General features: G+C 40.0%; 1 protein-coding gene and 1 long non-coding RNA gene across 6 annotated transcripts in view; one reads left to right on the forward strand and one right to left on the reverse strand.

Annotated features, from left to right (window-relative positions):
* zeb2b (zinc finger E-box binding homeobox 2b) overlaps nt 1-20,831 on the forward strand; it is a 202,206-nt gene that overhangs the window by 178,546 nt on the left and 2,829 nt on the right. For all 4 annotated transcript variants that reach the window (XM_034179059.1, XM_034179044.1, XM_034179049.1 and 1 more), the window contains 4 exons: nt 598-812; nt 7,569-7,677; nt 9,275-11,277; nt 18,462-18,642. In XM_034179059.1, the coding sequence (XP_034034950.1) occupies nt 598-812; nt 7,569-7,677; nt 9,275-11,277; nt 18,462-18,642 (2,508 nt within the window). The remainder of the gene's footprint in view (nt 1-597; nt 813-7,568; nt 7,678-9,274; nt 11,278-18,461; nt 18,643-20,831) is intronic.
* LOC117517934 lies at nt 17,760-18,544 on the reverse strand. Of its 2 annotated transcripts, none has more exons than XR_004562884.1 (3): nt 18,227-18,544; nt 18,089-18,121; nt 17,760-18,051 (listed from the first exon to the last, which is right to left on the reverse strand). It is a non-coding gene; the product is annotated as an uncharacterized LOC117517934 (long non-coding RNA). The 2 variants fall into 2 exon arrangements; XR_004562883.1 differs by having other exon boundaries at nt 18,200-18,544.

The raw sequence follows: 20,831 nt of genomic DNA on the forward strand, positions 1-20,831 counted from the left end.
AAATTTATGAATATGTCAAAAAAAAAAAGAAGCCCTATCTGGCCATGTTACAGAAACTGAAATCCCAACAAATCCTGATTCTGCCCCCTTAATTGGATCCACTCCAAAAATGAATGGTTTCCCCTTTGGTCCACACCCCACCCTCCTGCCAAGTTTCACAAAAATCAGTTCAGTAGTTTTTGTGTAATCCTGTTACAAGTCAAACAGACAGAAGACCTGACCTCCTTGGCCGCGGTAACAAACATCTGAACAAGACAAATATTGTCAGTGTTTTGTTTTTATGGTAGATGGCCCAGAGATTGATACGTAGATGAAAATTATTGCAGTTTTTCAGCTGTATAAAGTTTGTGATTTAAATGTGTTGGACACACGGAGACAGAAGAGTGACTGTGGAGCTGAGGAGCAGGGAGGAGGAGGAGGAGGTCGTAGTGCGGCGGATGCCAGGCTCTCATGTGGAGCAGATTGCAGAGATAACTCCCATACCACTCTGGGCAGTCCGCCCATTAGCTGCCATTGATTTACTGACCTTTTGGCCCGCTTTCCCTTCCCTTCCTCCTCCTCCTTCTCCTCCTCCTCCTCCTGCTCTCTCCTGTGCAGACCTGCCACCTGGAACGCCAGATGCCTTCGCCCAACTGTTGACCTGCCCCTACTGCGACCGGGGCTACAAGCGTTTGACATCGCTGAAGGAGCACATCAAGTACCGCCATGAGAAGAACGAGGAGAACTTCGCCTGCCCGCTGTGCAACTACATGTTTGCTTACCGCACTCAGCTCGAGCGCCACATGGCCACACACAAGCCAGCGAGAGATCAGGTGAGGAGGACTGCTACCGTTTCTTCTTCTTCTTCTTCCCTCCTCCTCCTCCTCTCCAGCGACTCTTTCATTCCATCTCTAATGTGCTCTGATCCCTGTGAGAAGAGAGATCATTTTTTCTGATTGGCAATCATTATTAATTTTTCATGGCATTTTGAAGATGCAGATCCTTTAATGGTAATAACTTTAATTGAGGCCCTAAATGGTTTTTTGATGGCCCTCCCTGATATGATTTTCCAGTCTCGTGTTCACGATCGAATGATTGTGTTAATTTCCAATTTGGAAATTTTTATCAGCTCCTTAACTTCACTTCACTCTTGGCCTTTAATGTTCCTCTGGAGCCGCCTGCAGTCGCAGCACTCCATCAAACCTCGCCTTCCCCCTACTTCTAATTTCATGCACTGCATAAACATCTGTGTATACTCGCGTTTTTCTCCAGCGAGTTATATCCTGTACGTCTGAGATATAATGTGAATCTGCTGGCAGTTAGCATGAATCACCTTAAAGTCCTGCGAGGTGAAAACACATCCAGCAGTCACGGCTGTTTAACTCGCTGTCAGCTGCAACTTTGAGATGTGGGGGGAGATAGATTGTGGCAAAAAAAAAAATGCACGCTTTTGGAGTTTTTGCACATTGGGGGATAATTATAACTTCTCCTTGAAGTGAAATTGTAGCAGTAAATTTCAAAGTCGATGGAGTCATTGTTTGTGCTTTAAAGAACGATTAGAATAGAAGAACTGTTTTTTTTTTAATGAAATTTTTGATGATGATAATAATAAAAAAAAAAATCCAGTTTTGTCATTTAAGGTGAAAACCACAAACTTTTCTCCCAGTGTCTTAAAGTAAAGGAGCACTCGGTGCACTCCACATATGCCAGATCTTGATCCAGACCAAATACATGAAACATGTGAAGGGCTCAGTATGTCCTTGTTTCTTTATATTTTTTTTGTTTAATAGAAAAAAATGTAGCTTAAAATGGGAATTTAAAGGTAAACACGTTCAAAAGTGTCAAAAAAAATGTGGTTCTGGACTCATAGGAATTGACTTCATTTCTGACCTCAAGCTTCAATCAAAATCCATGCATTGGTTTGTATTTTGCAAAGTTCAAGAAATTTAACTTGAAGGGAACTCTGTGGAGAACATACGTGTAACAGGGTCCAAAAACCCCATATGACAAGGTTGGTGTTGTTGAAAAAAAAAAAAAAAAAAAAAAAATATATATATATATATATATAATCTGTTCCTGAATAGGTTTAACATTTTTCACAACTTTTGTGCTTATTAGAATTTTCACTTTTTAGTACACTGTAAAAAATAATAATAATAATAATAAAATAAAATAATAAAAGGTTTGTGTTTGTGGTTTTCATCTCATAGTCATGACTGATTGATATTTGCGTTCATGCTAAGCAACAAATATTTCATAAATAAAGGCATGTACCACAAACCAATTTTTTTTTTAAAAATGGTAATTTTGTGCCTCTGTAATCCAAACCGCAACAACTCAGACTGTGAAACCACAAACTTTCTTGTTACAGAGGTGTGCTGTTTGTGCACACAGATGGGTTCACAAATAAGCACAAAACCTGAACAATATTGCATGTTGGTAATAAAACTTGTCTTTGTTGTCGTTGACACCATGGTGACAACTACAAAGTCCTCAGTTTTTTCAATTCTGAAATACGTGACAGCATACAGTGCATCCAGAAAGTATTCACAGAGCTTCACTTTTTCCTCATTTTGTTACAGCCTTATTCCGAAATGGAATTAAATAATTTTTGTTCCTTCAAAATTCTACTCACAACACCCCATAATGACGACATCAAAAAAGGTTTTTTTTATTTTTTGCAAATTTATTAAAAATAAAAAACTAAGGTGTATGTAATGTAAGTATTCGAAGCCTTTGCTAAATACTTTGTTGATGCACCTTTGGCAGCAATCACAGCCTCAAGTCTTCTTGAATATGATGCCACAAGCTTGGTGCACGTATCTTTGGAAAGTTTGGTCCATTCCTCTTTGCAGCACCTCTCAAGCTCCATCAGGTTGGATGTGGGGCGTCGGTGCACAGACATTTTCAGATCTCTCCAGAGATGTTCAATCAGATTCAGGTCTGGGCTCTGGCTGGGCCACTCAAGGACATTCACAGAGTTGTCCTGAAGCCACTCCTTTGATATCTTGGCTGTGTGCTTAGGGTCATTGTCCTGCTGAAAGATGAACCACCACCCCAGTTTGAGGTCAAGAGCGCTCTGGAGCAGGTTTTCATCCAGGATGTCTCTGTACATTGCTGCATTCATCTTTCCCTCAATCCTGACTAGTCTCCCAGTTCCTGCTGCCACAAAACATCCCCACAGCATGATGCTGCCACCACCATGCTTCACTGTAGGGATGGTGCCTGGTTTCCTCCAAACATGATGCCAAAGAGTTCAATCTTTGTCTCATCAGACCAGAGCATTTTGTTTCTCCTGGTCTGAGAGTCCTTCAGGTGCCTTTTGTCAAACTCCAGGTGGGCTGCCATGTGCCTTTTACTAGGAGTGGCTTCCATCTGGACACTGTACCATACAGGCCTGATTGGTGGATTGCTGCAGAGATGGTTGTCCTTCTGGAAGGTTCTCCTCTCTCCACAGAGGAATGCTGGAGCTCTGACAGAGTGACCATCAGGTTCTTGGTCACCTTCCTGACTAAGATCCTTCTCCCCCAATCGCTTAGTTTAGACGGGCGGCCAGCTCTAGGAAGAGTCCTGGTGGATCTGAACTTCTTCTATTTACAGATGATGGAGGCCACTGTGCTCAGTGGAACCTTCAAAGCAGCAGAAATGTTTCTGTACCCTTCCCCAGATTTGTGCCTTGAGACAATCCTGTCTCAGAGGTCTACAGACAATACCTTTGACTTCATGCTTGGTTTGTGCTCTGACTGTCAATTGTGGCATCTTATACAGTTGTGATCAGACGTTTCCATCCCCCTGTTCTTCATACCGTGTGTTGCCCCCTTTAACATCAGTGACAGCTTGGAGTCTTTTTTGGTGGTTTGTGGTCGAGTTACTGTGCAAGGAGACAAGTGAGGAAAGCCACCAAGACAACCAGACAACCCAGAAGAAGTTACAGGTTTCTGTGGCTGTGATTGGAGAAATTGTGCACAGTGCAAGTTTGGCATTTTGTATCACTGCTCTGAGCTTCATAGTGGAGTCGAGCAGAGAAGGATTTTCTTTCACCAAAACAGATCAAATCTAGATTTGCATCTCAGATGTACCTTCTGGCAATTTGTAGCTAAATTTTCAGATCTTTTTTTCTTAGAAAATCCTCCTCTGTACCACTAAACGTTTGAACGGGGTCATTTGGGTCATTTCTGTTGTCATTTTAATTTACAAATACTAAACACAGTTGTTGACAATAAATGGCTTCACACAACCTCAAACCACAAGTGAAAAAAAGTTTCAAAAAAATGAATTTCATCCATTTTGGAATGATGCTGTAACATAACAAAATGTGGGAAAAGTGAAGCGCTGTGAAAACTTTCTGGATGCACAATACGTCCACAGCTCAGTCATTGGTGACTGTGACATGAAAAAGACCGGATCATCATTTCAAACGTCACCCCAACGTATCTTTATAAGTTCAGACAATTTCAAATTTTAAGCCAGCTTGAATATACTTTTTTTTTAAACTTCTAAGACTCCTTGTGCTTGCTCGTGGGCTGGGTAAAGTTCAAATTTTTGCACCCTGAGATGACTTATGTTCTGATTTGCTGCTATGAACAAACTGAAGTGAAAATGTGTTTGAGATTGAGGTAAAAAGAAGAGATAACCGCTGTCGCTCCCTCACACGGACACAAACCTGATTCCTGAACAGGAATACCTGCCTGGTGCAGGGGAAACCAGCACGCTGCTCTGCGGTGCTCCGGCTGTTGGGCGTTGTGTTGTGCTCTCTGAAGTGAGGATGACAGGCTCAGACTGGGGCTGATCTGATCAGATGTCAGCAGCCGGCACTTTCACCTGATCTACCAGCTGGGTGTAAACGTGAGCAGATGGGCAGGTCCAGTGATGCACCATCCCGATCCTCGAATTACAATCCTGCTGCGGCTGCTGCGGCGGCGGCTGCTCAATCTGGATTTTTCAGTGGATTTTTGAGGTGGTTAATCAGACCTTTGGCGCTCCTGTTAAGACTGTTCCTGTTGGTGGTGCTCATTTCTTGCCCTTCCTCACCTAGTTTATGTCCAAACAAACAATAATCAGAAAATGAATTACTACTGCAGATTATTGATGACGTGGATGTATAAGAAAAAAATTTTGTTTAAATTGTTATTTGTTAAATTAAGTCAAAATTCCTCTTTCCAACACAATTCAAGTACTTTGAAGGGTTTTTCTAAAATTATGGGACATTTTTCTTTTTAACTGCACAAGAACCTATTTTTAGTTTGGCAGGAAACATGTTTCTTTTTACCTTATTTTTGTTCTACACTGTCAGGCGGACTGAGATGTTGACGTAAAAACATGTCCACATGTTTGTCGTTTGATTCAATTCAATTTATTTATATACCAATAAAATCAGAATGTAAGTGGCCCCCAGGCTCCTCACGAGAGTCAGGTCTGACTTTAAATCATTTATCATTATAAACCCCAAACTTTGACTGTCAGCTCCTGATACATGAGGATTTCTTCTCCTTCTGTTACTTTGACTAAATTTAACTCTTTTTGACTTTTTAAAGGCTGCAGTGAGAAGTGTCACATCAATCTGTAAGAAAAACTTTATTCTGAATGGAATTCTGAGTGGAATCATTCCTGCCTCATAACTATGATTTCAGAAGTAGAAATTTTTACTTTATAGCTCATCATTCTGAGTTAATCGTGGGAGTTTTCCACCCTCATATTGTTCCATATTTATCTGTTGTCTCCTGCACACACTCCCAGCACAAAAAAACAGCTTCCACACAATATGAATAATTAACAGATTAATCAACAAAAAATATAATTTAGTGGAAGTCCAGCTGCATGACGATGATGATTTATTATTTTACTTCTTAAAGACCTGGTTATGTGTGTCTGTCTGTGTGTGTGTGTGTGTGTGTGTGTGTGTGTGTGTGTGTGTGTGTGTGTGTGTGTGTGTGTGTGTGTGTGTGTGTGTGTGTGTGTGTGAATTTGAATTCATCAGTGATATTTATTATTTTAGTTTTACAAATATTTTAAGACCTTTGTTTTTCACTTTTGTCTTAAAAACTAAACAAAAACTTTGGTTTCTTCCTTGTGTTTGTGGTCATGTTATGAGAAAGACTGACTCCACTCATTACATTCACTATCTCATTGTATAAATTCATTTTTATTCCAGAACATTTATCCAAAAAATCCCAAAATCAGCTGTTTGATACAGCGAATAAATCAATCTCTCTTGACACCTCTGGTTCACTTTCTCAGTGACTGTAAGAAACCAGTGTTTGTAGATGTGAATTTTAAATACTGTCTTATCTTAAATATACCCCCCCCCCCCCCATCACTTGGCGTGATGTCAGATTAACATAAAGAAATAACACGTGGAAAGGTAGCGCCTGCTTGTACTGTATGTTTACATGACCTAATGCTCCTCCTCCTCTGAAGCAATTAGCCAAAATATGACTAATTAGAGTTTATACATATGCAAACATCCACTCAGGCCCCCGCCCACAAACAGCAGCGCCGGCGTTCCCACCAACAGCGAGCTATGAAGGCGAGTTAGAGCGTTTTGCTGATGCCATTCACAATTAGCAGCAAAGAGCGATTGTGTCTTATTAGTAGCAGTGGTGGGGCTAAACTTTACCGGGCAGGGTTCCTGGGGGGTGGGGTTGGGGGGGCAGGCACCGAAGCAGCTGTTGCTGTTTGTTTATGCAACTCAGCAACATACAAGTGGTGGGGTCCCTCCCCGCCGCTTGGCGAGGCCCCCTACTCTCTCTGCTTGATCTTTGAAGGTTGGGGCTGTTTGAACAATTCCTCCCAGTGTCCTGTGCGTCACCATCTGTCTCCCCAGGAATGCGGGGAGCGTCAGCACACACCCCGGCATTTGTCGAGGCTGACGTGGGAGGAGGGAGCTACTGAAATGTCTTTTTCCGTTTTATTTACTCTCCGTTTAATGTCCTCGCCTCCCACGTTTTTCACAATTAACTGTCTGATGACTGATGAGCCAGGTTTACACGGCCGGGGTTTTTTGTTATTTTTTGCTCTTTTTCTCAGAGAAACTGTTTGAATTGCAAATTTGATGGATGGCAACCGATGTTTACTTTTGAACATCAAACCTGGGAGTCGCTCTCCGCTCCGCTCCTCATCCTCAGGTTATTAAAGACACGGTTGTGTTTCTTTCCAAAGCTCCAATTAAGACATTTCTGCGAAAAAATTTCCATGCAGGTGCACAGCAGATGATCCTGAATATCTTTTGGGCCTATTCAGCTGAAATGAATGAAAAGTTGATCAGATTCCAGGTTCTAATGAAAGGAAATGTTCTCAAAATTTTGTTTTCATTTCTTCTGTTTTTCTGTGCTGCCAAATTCTGAAGACACGCCTCCTTTGGCTCAGGAGGCAGGAAATTATAAGGTGTCTGATCATCTGTTGTCATTGTTGTCAACCGATGGAGGTGGGGACAAGAAAACCAAAATGCTCCTTTGGCAACGCGACCCATTTGGCTTGTTGCTTGTTATCACACCAACTGATTGTGATTATTTTCTGAACTTTCACCTCTGTGATGTCTTTGTTTTAGTTTTTTTTTTTTCAATGTGAGCCTCTCTTTGTGTTTTTTGCAGCACCAACTGCTCAACCAAGCGGCCGGCAACCGCAAATTCAAATGCACCGAGTGCGGAAAAGCCTTCAAATACAAGCACCATCTGAAGGAACACCTCCGGATTCACAGCGGTGAGTCGCCAGAGGAATGCTGCCGGAAGCAAAAACACAAGAATTCGCTCCCTACTGCTAATAGACCGTTTCATTCACAATCAACGATGACGGCAGCATGATAGGAACTATAAACCAATATGATAACTTATTTCTGAAGGGCGGTCCACAGTGATCACTCAGAAACAGGCTGATTATTATTTGGAGGTTCTGTTTTCTGTTTATTTGGGTTGTTAAACACAAATAAATTCATTTGTTTTCATTAAACCTTGATGAGAAATGACCAATTTGGGATAATAAACATCAAATTTTGGGTGTTAAAGCAAATAACATGATGGAACTAGGATGTTGTAAAATTGAGAGATGTGGTGCCATTGGAGGAGTCAGTTTTATGAAATGTGGTGAACCCACTGGGTCACATGGTCCTGTTGTACTCTTCCTGGCCAGATATTAAGAAACTACTGTTTTTTATTAATTTATATGACCATATTTTCTATTGTATATGTTGCACCTGTAAAAAAGCCCCTTGAAGAGCAAAAACCCATATATCGGGTCACACTGGAGTATAAGTCGCATCTTTTTGTCATTATTATTATCACCTCATTAATTTGGGATTTTTGCACCTCGTAGTAGTGTTCTGCTTGTTATTTCCTTTTATTTATTTATTATTGGAGTTTAGTTTGTTCAGTGCTTTGATTTCTGTGAAAGTCCGGCATAAATTGTTACTATGGTTATTATTATGAATAACAAACACATATTTTTGGTATATAAGTCGCACATGGATATAAGTCACACAACCTTCCAGCTCGTTTTAAAAAAGTGCCAGTTGAAAAATTCATCTAAGAAAAAAAAAGATAAAAAATGTTATGTAAAGTTAATTTACATTTGTTCTGCATTCAATTCGCTGGATGTTAAACTGGTGATTTGATCATTTTTCATTTAATTTTTGGGTTGTTTTGATCTTTGATCTTGGCCTTTTAAAAAAAATGTGTTAATGGCACATTTTGGTTTTCAGCAAATTGCTCAAAGTTTACACAGAACACAATTTTTCAGCCGTATTGTCCACCAGATGTTAAACACTGCCATGAATATTTTAAAATTTTTAGATCCATTTGTGGATTTCAATTTCTGAAGGAAAATTATTTTTTATAGTTTTTGCAGGAACATTGTCGTGTGATGAGTAGAACTTGTGTAACTTAAACTTTCCTCTGTATTATCCAAGATGACTGTGAATATTTTGACTTTTTCAATACATCGATGGATTTGTGTTGTAAATGTAACATGCAGTTAAGCTTTTGTTTTACATATATACTAACCAAAGTTAGTATATGCAGTGATCCAAACATTAATCAGATTTAATACTTCTGTCAAAGGCCCAAACTATTTATTTTGTAGTCTTTCAACATTTTCATTACTGCAGTGGTTTAATAGATGCTAGAAGAAAAAACAAAATCATCTTTATTTCCAAATATTTCTGTCATTCTTAAGATAATACAGGAATAAATTAAATTTTGAAACAATTCATATTGATTTTATGTTTCTAATAATTATTGTATTGATAATCAGATTTTTTTTTTTAATCACATCAGCCATCTCAGACAAATTTTATGTCTTTCAGGTGAAAAACCATATGAGTGTCCGAACTGCAAGAAGCGATTTTCCCACTCAGGCTCCTACAGCTCGCATATCAGCAGCAAAAAGTGCATCGGCCTGATCGCCGTCAACGGCAGGATGCGCAGCCACATGAAAACAGGTTCCTCCCCGACCTCGGCATCCTTGTCGCCCACCAACACCGCCATCACGCAGTTGCGGCAGAAGTTGGAGAATGGTAAGCCGCTAGGTCTCCCCGACCACAACAACCACCTGAACATCAAGACTGAGCCACTCGACTTCAATGACTACAAGCTGATGATGGCGTCGCACGGCTTCAGCACTCCGGGAGCATTCATGAACGGGAACAGCCCGCTTGGGGTACACCACAACTCCACAGCCCAGAGTCCCTTGCAACACCTGGGGATGGGAGGACTTGAATCGCAGCTCCTGGGCTATCCAGGGTCCCTGGCGAACAACCTGAGCGAGGTGCAGAAGGTCCTCCAGATTGTGGACAACACGGTATGCAGGCAGAAAATGGACTGCAAGCCAGAGGAGCTCTCCAAGCTCAAGGCCTACATGAAGGAGCTGGGCTCTCAGGTTGAAGAACAGAAACAAGTGTTGACATCCCCTGGGGGCCCTCAGGTTGGTCTTCCACTTGTCAGCCACAATGGCGCCACCAAAAGTATTATCGATTACACGTTAGAAAAAGTGAATGAAGCCAAAGCCTGCCTCCAGAGCTTGACGACAGATTCAAAGAGACAGATTAGCAATATCAAACGAGAGAAGTCCAACCACATGCTTGAAGGAGGAGTGGATGAGAAGGTGCAGGAAAATATGTTTACACCATACGCTTGCCAATACTGCAAAGAGACCTTTCCCGGACCCATCCCTTTGCATCAGCACGAGCGTTACCTTTGTAAAATGAATGAGGAGATCAAAGCCGTACTGCAGCCCAGTGAGAACCTGATACCCACCAAACCAGGGATGTTCATGGAAAAGACTGCCCACTTGACCTCCTCCATGTTGTCCGAAAAGGGACTCTCTGCTCCTCTAAACCCCTACAGGGACCACATGTCCGTGCTGAAGGCCTATTTCGCCATGAACATGGAGCCTAACTCAGAGGAGCTGCTCAAGATTTCCATAGCAGTTGGCCTTCCTCAGGAATTTGTCAGGGAGTGGTTTGAGCAGCGGAAAATGTACCAGTACGGCAGCACTAGAACCCCACCCCTAGAGCACAGGAACAACACAGACATGGTGATCGGAACAAATAACCACCACACCCCACCAAAAGACTCTATGGCAGCTAGGTCACCTGTGTCTCTTATCAAACCTGTTGACCGCATCACGTCACCCTCCATAGCGGAGCTCCAAAACAACGTGAACAACTGTGACACTGCACTCAGACATTTGAAAAACCATCAGTTTAGTGGCAGCGGCGCCAAATCCATGGGCGAGAAATTGGACCACTCTCGCAGTAACACTCCTTCGCCCTTAAATCTATCCTCAACATCTTCCAAAAACTCGCACAGCAGCTCCTACACTCCAAACAGCTTAACGTCAGAAGACTTGCAGGCTGAGCCGCTGGACCTGTCGCTGCCCAGACTCATGAAGGAACCCAAACATGCACTGACTGTCAAAAGCAGACCCAAAATCAACAGCATCACTGTTGACCATAATAGTGTACCCTCTCCACGCGAGCACTTCGAAGAGCCTTTAAATTTGGCCTATCTCAAGAAGGATTTCTCAGCTTCCACCAACAATGGAAGCCTTGAAAAAAGCACTAGCCCTATTTTTGGCATTAACCCATTTGCTGCCAAGCCCTTGTACACGTCACTTCCACCTCAGAGCGCTTTTCCACCAGCCACATTTATGCCCCCGATGCAGGCCAGCATACCAGGCCTTAGGCCCTACCCAGGCATGGACCAAATGGGCTTCCTACCGCACATGGCCTACACTTACGCAGCAGGGGCAGCTACGTTTGCCGAGATGCAGCAGAGGAGAAAGTACCAGCGGAAACCAGGTTTCCAGGTAAATAAGCCACCTGTGGTTTTGTGAAGCCCCGAGCTCACTGACAAAATGATCTGAACTCATTTCTGTACTAATTAAAAAGTCACCTGAAGTAGACTCAAGTGGAAAAGGAGCGATAAAACCTCAGTGACATGACCCCGAGGTGGCACATTAATCAGCAGAAACAGTGCAATTTAAAAAAGAACATGATGAATCGAATCTGATTCAGATCTCACACGGCACACTTTCAAAATATTATGGCAACGAGATCGTATCATCACAAATAAGAAGGAGGTCTATTAAAAACTTACTGACAACGAGCTCGCGACAGATGGACTGATGTCATGTGTGGGTCTGACGTTCCCCGTGTGAGTCTCATAAAACTATACATACAGTAGTGTTCAGAATAATAGTAGTGCTATGTGACTAAAAAGATTAATCCAGGTTTTGAGTATATTTCTTATTGTTACATGGGAAACAAGGTACCAGTAGATTCAGTAGATTCTCACAAATCCAACAAGACCAAGCATTCATGATATGCACACTCTTAAGGCTATGAAATTGGGCTATTAGTAAAACAAAAAAAAAGTAGAAAAGGGGGTGTTCACAATAATAGTAGTGTGGCATTCAGTCAGTGAGTTTGTCAATTTTGTGGAACAAACAGGTGTGAATCAGATGTCCCCTGTTTAAGGATGAAGCCAGCACCTGTTGAACATGCTTTTCCTGAGGAAAATGGGACGTTCAAGACATTGTTCAGAAGAACAGCGTAGTTTGATTAAAAACAGGTGCAAAAAATTATAGGCTGTTCATCTACAATGATCTCCAGTGCTTTAAAATGGACAAAAAAAAAAAAAAACAGAGACGCGTGGAAGAAAACGGAAAACAACCATCAAAATGGATAGAAGAATAACCAGAATGGCAAAGGCTCACCCATTGATCAGCTCCAGGATGATCAAAGACAGTCTGGAGTTACCTGTAAGTGCTGTGACAGTTAAAAGATGCCTGTGTGAAGCTAATTTATTTGCAAGAATCCCCCGCAAAGTAAATGGTAAATGGACTGAATTTATATAGCGCTTTTCCATCTGCATCAGACGCTCAAAGCGCTTTACAATTATGCCTCACTTTCACCCCGATGTCAGGGTGCTGCCATACAAGGCGCTCACTACACACCGGGAGCAATAGGTGATTAAAGGCCTTGCCCAATTGCCCTGAGTGATTTTCCAGTCAGGCGGGGATTTGAACCCATGATCTTCTGGACTCAAGCCCAACACCTTAACCACTAGACCACCTTAACCAAAGTCCCTCTGTTAAATAAAAGACATGCAGAAGAGGTTATAATTTGCCAAAGAACACATCAACTGGCCTAAAGAGAAATGGAGGAATATTTTGTGGGCTGATGAGAGTAAAATTGTTCTTTTTGGGTCCAAGGGCCGCAGACAGCTTGTGAGATGACCCCCAAACTCTGAATTCAAGCCACAGTTCACAGTGAAGACAGTGAAGCATGGTGGTGCAAGCATCATGATATGGGCATGTTTCTCCTACTATGGTGTTGGGCCTATATATCACATACCAGGTATCATGGATCAGTTTGGATATGTCAGAATACTTGAAGAGGTCATGTTGCCTTATGCCGAAGAGGACATGCCCTTGAAATGGGTGTTTCAACAAGACAATGACTCCAAGCACACTAGTAAACCAGCAAAATCTTGGTTCCAAACCAACAAAATTAATGCCTCACAGATGTGAAGAAATCATGAAAAACTGTGGTTATACAACTAAATACTAGTTTAGTGATTCACAGGATTGATAAAAAAGCAGTTTCAACATAATAGTTTTGAGTTTGTAGCGTCAACAGCAGATGCTACTATTATTGTGAACACCCCCTTTTCTACTTTTTTTACTAATAGCCCAGTTTCATAGCCTTAAGAGTGTGCATATCATGAATGCTTGGTCTTGTTGGATTTGTGAGAATCTACTGAATCTACTGGTACCTTGTTTGCCATGTAACAATAAGAAATATACTCAAAACCTGGATTAATCTTTTTAGTCACATAGCACTACTATTATTCTGAACACTACTGTACATGAAGGAACCTCAGTCCATAAATCTGCCAAAACCCAAAATGTTCCACCAGCAACCATTGTTTTAAAAATCCACTGTTAAAAAAACATATTTAGGAGAGACCACCCCAAAATTTAAAGGAACCTACGGGTATAACATTTCCATGTAAACCAATTCTAACAAGAAATATTCAGAATAACTAGCTCCACATGGATATCACAAAGGTACTACTCCCTTCAGTTCTACAAACCCAAATCATAAAAAGTCTAGACAAGGGACAGTATGAAAAATGGGGAAAAAAACTGCAAAGAACCTTGCATTTACTTTATTTCTATTTCACTGAAGACAGTATGAACTCACGATATTTTATGGCCCACAAAATGTCCAAGCAAAAAAAGGTAAAGTTCTCAGCGCTTCTGCCAAGCACAATAATCTGGCGCAACCGGATCAGGACAAACTTGAAGAAATGGTTCTCCTATTTTATGTTTTGTGAGGTCAGTTTCATTTCGTCCATTCCTGTATTTCAGGCCTGTAACACATTGCAAAAAGCAAATTCAGAATGGATCCAATTTAGGGCTTGTTATGATGTAATGAATAAACAAATAAATAAAACAAATAATGGTGTGATTGCAAACAGGTGATTGTCATCATGATTTGGTACAAAAGCAGTATCCACGAAAGGTTCAGCCTTTGAGGATTAAAGATGGGCAGAGGATCAAATGTGTGAGAAAATGATTGAAATATGTTCATCAAAGAGAGAAATGATTTGCATATTTATCTATGTACAGTGCAAAATATCATTAAACAATTCAAACAAACTGGAGGAAGTGCATAAAGGCAAGGGCACAAACCTGAGCTTCACACCCGTGATCTCAGACCCCTCAGACGGCACTGCATCATGAACCGTCATTCATCAATAATTGATATAACCACATGGGCAAGCACTACAATACAGAGTTATAGGCAGAAATGCCCATTAAAAATTGACTGTGCATAAAAGAAGACTTGTGTTAGTTTTATCCTGAAGTGGTGTTAACTTCTCTGGCCTTAGAGGCATCACACAGTGGATATGTGTAATCAGTATTATTAAAAGAAATGGAAAGTGTGTGCTCTGTACCAATCAGGACCAATCAGACTGGTGTCAGCAACAAGTCCAAAAGCCAGGGTTGTGTCAGTGCCTTTACCTTTGTGTGATGGCAGCATTAATCCAGAAAAGTACACTGAGATTTTAGAATGGCGGGGGTGATGGCCAAGTGATTAGTGCGCTTGGTTTCATTGCGGAAGGTTCCTGGTTCAAACCCCACCCCTGCCACATTTCTGCATGTGCCTTGAAGATGGCATCTTTTCAACAAGACAATACAAAACCACATTTTGCACACATTACAAAGGTATGGCTGCTGAAGAAGAGGCTACGGGAGGTGGACTGGTCTGCCTGCAGTCCTGACCTCTCCTCAACAGTGAATACGTGGGGAATTTTGAAACAAAAAATGCAACATCAAGTACAGCTGCACCCCTTAAGACGTGTTTGCAGGTAGAATGGAACAAAATGACATCTGGAAGATTTCATCTCTTGGTATCCTCAATGATTTAAAAAAAAAAAAAACCTTTGAAGTGTTTGTGAGAAGGAATGGCAACATTACAAAGTGGTAAATGCTGGAGTGTCCCAACTTATTTTGGAATGTGTTGCACGTCTGAAAAGCAGGAATGGATGAAAATTTACAAATGAAATGAAGTTGATCAGAAACAAAACATGAAATATCTTGTGTTCATACTGTCTGCAATGAAAACAAGAACAATCTGGTCTTCCATGACCTAATATCTATCTGTGGTGCAAATCTGATGAGGATCCGTGAAGTAGTTTTGAGGTAATCCTGCTAACAGACAGATAAATAAATAAATACTAATAAATAAACGCATGCCAGTGATTTTATTACATCCTTGGTGGACATAATAAAAGTCAAAGCAAATGTAAGAATCACTGTTTTTGGCCTTTTCCATAGTCTTTCTGATCTGGGGTTGTTTGTGCACCATGTGGATAATATTTTGCCTCATTAGTCTCTGTTGTGACCGCAGCAGGTTTGCACATGTGGATTCCTGTTTTTGTGTCCGCTCACAGTTTACGTCACTGTTTTGAATCCTTTTTTCACCCTTCAGCATCTTTTGATAACTTTGATTTGCACAATTCTAAAATTGCTCTTTAAAGAATCAGCTGTAATTGTTAAATTCAACTTTAATTTTTCTGGACTGGGTCATCTGGTCCTGATCTCAGGCGTTCTCTGATTACGTTTGGGTGCTCAGGCTTTTTTTTTTTTTAAATGACAAAGGTGAAGCCCCGAGCAATGCATTTCTGTGAAACTTTGCTGCGTTTTGAAGCTATAATGAGCCGCTACATGTGTATTAATAATGCACAGACTCCATGTTCATTAGCACTGAAGGCTGAAGGCTGTTTAACATAGAAGGAACCATTTTGATGAAAAAAGTATTAATAATGTTTCCTATTCTAAGTTATTAAATTAGATTTTAAAAATACAGCTACAGGCGTTTAGTCAAATTGATAGCGGAGTGATAGCGGTCCCTTCTTAAAACACGCCGGCCACACATTATCTCTCACGTCTTCATTAAACAAAGCTCAATATCATTAACGTGCACCTTCTGATTCTCATCACTCTATCACAACGCCTCTAACGTTCTCATATTGTTTAAGAAGAATCTTCATTATAAAGGCTGGTTTCAAAGGGATGGGCCTGAGATCAGACCACAAAGGGCCGAGCATGATGGGTAATATCGCTCCACAACTGAAGCTTCGCTGTTAAAAATACATGAAAACTTGGAGAAGAAAATTATTGTTTGGAATTTATGTTGTGAGTGAAGAAAGAATGTTGTAATTTGATATTCAACATCAGTTCATTCATTTAAAATTTTGCATGTTATTTTTCTGTTTTCTTTTTGGTATTTTTTAGATTCAGCCCAGTCTCATGCTTTTTTTTTTTTTTTTGTGCTTCCGTCAAGAAATGAGTCACATTTTTGTGACACTTTTTTTTTTTTTTTTTTTGCTATTCCTACCCCTTCCCCTTCCCCTAACTCTAACCATAACCCCACAACTGTTGTTCTTCCATCCGTCCATCAATATGGCAAAACGTAAAACTCAAGAACATTAAAACTCTCAAAATCAAAATTTTATACATTAATACTGGGAGTGCAACAATCTGCCTGCCAAAAAAATCATGCATTTCTGACATTTTCAAATGCATTTTTTGAACTGAATTTGGGTTTGAAGTAGGAAGTGTACAGAATCCCTAAAATGCTCACTTCACCAACTGGATAGTGACAAATGATGCTGAAAGGTGTAGCAAGGTCTCGACTGTTTATTCATTTGAGAAGTTAACTTTTGGCAAAAATAAGATCAAAACTCAACTTACAGATGTGTTCCAGTCCTTATGGACAACTTAATGTCACATTAATTCAGATATTCTTTTGTGACCTTTAAGGGGAAATCTGGGATTTTGCACTTTGAACCCTTTTTGAACCCACTTTTGAATTTGAACCCTGCGCTGGCACACACTCTGGTGTGCTATTGAGTAAACTCTTCATAAACTATGCACGGCTGTGTGCCGGTGTGCAAAGAAAATTTTGAAATGTTCAAAACTTTTGGCACGCATTAATTTTGTGAACTAGTCATGAACATTGCACAACCTGTTCGAAAACACCGCGTGTCGTTGCGTGTCGTTGCGCGCAGGGCATCTGAACGATTATTGGCGAGGTCCATGATAAACATAACTTTACACACTGGATAACTTCACATTATCCAGCTCATAAGAAGGAATGAAAATACAACTGTTTTTCCAATCCATTGAGACAAGATTCCAAATCCGTTCTCCGCCACACGATGTGCACAAGACAACCTAATCATATAGAAAAATAATTTCTCTGTGATTCTGGGAGCGATGAGAGATGGTTTCATCAGCCAAGTTCTGAGAGCAAAAGCATCATCAGCTACGAAATGATTATTTTATATAACATAGCGTCAAATTGGACAAAGCATGCCATCAAGCAGGACGCATTGGCACGACGAATTGCACGGCAGTGCAGGGATCAAGTTCGTGCAAGTGTCAAGGTGCCTTTTCCCTCATTCCTTCATTTCTCCCTACAGCTTTCCTCCCTATTTTCCAGAACTCTTTCCTCTCTTTCTCCCTCCTTTGATGTCTTCCTGCCCCCCTTCATCTGCACCACAGTCCCTCTTTTCCTCCTCACTAGCTCGATTTGTCCTTTTCCACCAAGGTCAATATAACAATCCCTCACCTCCTTCCTTTCATCCTTCATAGCTCAATACCTCATTTCCTCGTTACAATCTCAATTTCTCCTTTCCTTCTTGGATCAATTCATCCCGCTCCTCCCACTTTATCACTATCTCAATCACGCTTTTCCTCTTCCATAACTCAATCCATCTTTTCATCTTCCATAGTTCAATGCATCCTTTCCTCTTCCATAACTCAGTCCCTCTTTTCCTCTTCCATAGTTCAGTCCCTCTTATCCTCTTCCATACATCTTTTCCTATTCCTTATCACATTCCCTCTTTTCCTCTTCTGTATCTCAATGTCTTTGCCTGTTTCTCAGGTCAATCCCTATTTTCTCCATCCACAGCTCAATCCATCTTTTCCTGTTCCATAACTCAGTACCTGTTTTCATCTTCCGTAGCTCAATCCCTCTTTTCCTCTTCCATATCTCAGTCTGTCCTTTCCTGTTTTTTAGGTTGATCCCCTTTTTCTTCACCCACAGCTCAATCCATCTTTTCCTCTTCCATAACTCAGTACCTCTCAGTACTCCATAGCAGTTTTTTTTCCATTCCACTTTTCCTCTTTTATATCTTTCCACCTCCATAACATAATCCCTCTTTTCCTCTTCCATAACATAATCCCTCTTTTCCTCTTCCATAACTCAGTCCCTCTTTTCCTCTTCCATAACTCAGTCTCCAGTTTTGTCATACTTTTCTTTCATTCTTTCTTTAACCCTTCATAATTGTTAATTTTCTACAAGATTTTGTTCCGTCTCTCTGCAGAGTCTGAAGTATCTCAGCTGTCAGGAATCACACTTGTTTTTCTCGTTCTTATTTCGTGTTTGTGTGTTTTGTGTTTTGCACCCATAGGGGGAGCTGCTCGACGGTACACCAGATTACATGTCAGGGTTGGACGACATGACAGACCCCGATTCCTGTCTGTCGCGGAAGAAGATTAAGAAGACTGAAAGTGGTATGTACGCGTGTGACTTGTGCGACAAAACATTCCAGAAGAGCAGTTCCCTTCTCAGACACAAATATGAACACACAGGTATATACTGTTCTAGACCCTTACTTTAAACCCCATGCTTTTTATGTTGAAATGTTTGTGTTGCCAAATCAGTATCCAGATTTCTTGTTACCCCCTTTTTCCACCTTTTCCTCATCCTTTCCTTCTTTGTTCCCTTCTAGCTATTTCTGTAAACCGAATCTAACGTGTTTCTTCATTGACAGGAAGTGACGCAGCACGATTCTTGTTTCTGCATGTTTGTGCTTGTTTTCCGTCGCTGCTCCACACAGTAAATAAATAATGAAGAGAAGCAGATGTGGAAAATGATTGAAATAACATTTTGCAGCATGATGATGGACTTTTGCTTTGTTGATATTCATCAGATCCGTTTCGAGCTGAGAACACAACTGACCAAATGAAGCTTTTAAGTGATTTTTAATTTTTTCTGCATGTTTGTAATAATGACTGGGTCTTAATTGCTCTGATTATCTGATATGTTGTTGTGAATTTTTATTTGGAATATTTGAACAACCACATGGTTTCATTTGTATTGACAAAGATTCAGACATTTTTTTGGCACTTATAAAGTCTGCAAAACATGAAGCTGAAATATTTAATAATGTGCAGATTTTTCAGATGGTTTGCTTTTAGTCACATTTGATGCTTTTTAAAATTACTTTTAAGGTTTGTAAACTACAAAATTTCAAAGTGCAATGAAAATGTCAAACAGTTATTCTATCGACAGAAAAATGTAACTTCTTTGACAATCATTTAACAAAGTTTGACTTGTACTAGATTTGAAAATGTTTTTTAAATGAATTAGTTTGATGGATTTGAATTGGTTGAATACCACAGGTAATCTGCTTTGTTGTAATATTTGAACTTAATGGCTTAATGGTTCTTTAATAACAATGATAAAATATTTTAAACAGATTAAAAAAAATCTGTGTGTAACTGGTAGAAATAGATTGTAACCAATGGAAAAGTAGAAAATTGATTTAAATTGTATAAAAATCACCTTTAAACTTTAACACTGATTACAGTGTTTTTATACCAGTTACACCCAGCTATTTAAATCCTCTAAAACAGATGTTTGTAAGAAGATTTAAACCAGATATAGGCTGTTTTTGAATTGGTCTAAGTGAGGTTTAAACCACTTATACTAGAGATAAACATGTTTTGACAGATTTTTTTTTTCTACCAAGGATAAACGCATTTAAAATGTCTTAAATTCTTTCAAACTGCAGTAAAACTTAAACCAGTTTATCTTTGCTGTACTAAAATTTGTTTTAAAACTGGATGTAAAACTACTTAAAACTGCTATATTGTGTTTTAGAGATGTTTGTGTCTTAAACCAGATATTAGCTGCTGAGTAATTACATTTTAAACAAGCTTAGTTTGAGAGAAACTGAGTTTTGTCTGATTTAAAACAAATGTCTACCAAATAAATTATTTTTTTTAAAAATTTCCTTTAAATTGCCTTAAAATGAACTTAAACCACTTTTTCCATTGATATAACAAATAAGTGTTTTTAAACCAACGAAAAACTATTTTAAAGTGCATTTAACCTGTTTTAAAGTTCCACCAGTTTCACTTTTCCTGCTTTAGTCTGTTTTTGAGATGTTTGTATATATTAGACCAGAGACCAGCTGCATTTTGAACACAATAAACTAGAGATAAACCGCTTTTGCCTGATTTAAAACAAATGTCTACCAAAAATAAACACATTTAAAATGTGCCTCAAATTGTCATAAACCAGTTTTTCAAGGATATAATAAAGAGGTGTTTTTAAACCAGTGGAAAACTACTTCAGAATTGATTCAAAATGGCTCCATATGAGGTTAAATGATTTTGGCTGATTGGATAATGTGTGTTTCAGCTCCAGGACAAAGTGATGGATGTTATTTTCAGACATTTGATGAACAGTGATTAATTATAAACAAAATATTAGAATTGGCAGGTCAATGGAAATGCAGCTCAAGGCTTCATCTTTGAAATGAAATGAAAGCACACTTCATTTCCCACAGCTGTCCTCTTATATGTCTAAAAGACATCAGTTCACCTTGATACAGAAAGCCTTAATGCCGTTATCGGCTCCATTATTGGTGATAGATTCCATCAGCAGCGCAGCTCTCAGAAGCTTCTGAGCGCCGATAACAAAGTCTTTCATTATAGTTCGACACAGATCCTCTTTCACGAGGTTGCATCACTTATTTTATCCGCTATCTGCA

The sequence above is a fragment of the Thalassophryne amazonica genome, chromosome 1, assembly GCF_902500255.1.
Source record: "Thalassophryne amazonica chromosome 1, fThaAma1.1, whole genome shotgun sequence".
NCBI classification, from domain to species: domain Eukaryota; kingdom Metazoa; phylum Chordata; class Actinopteri; order Batrachoidiformes; family Batrachoididae; genus Thalassophryne; species Thalassophryne amazonica.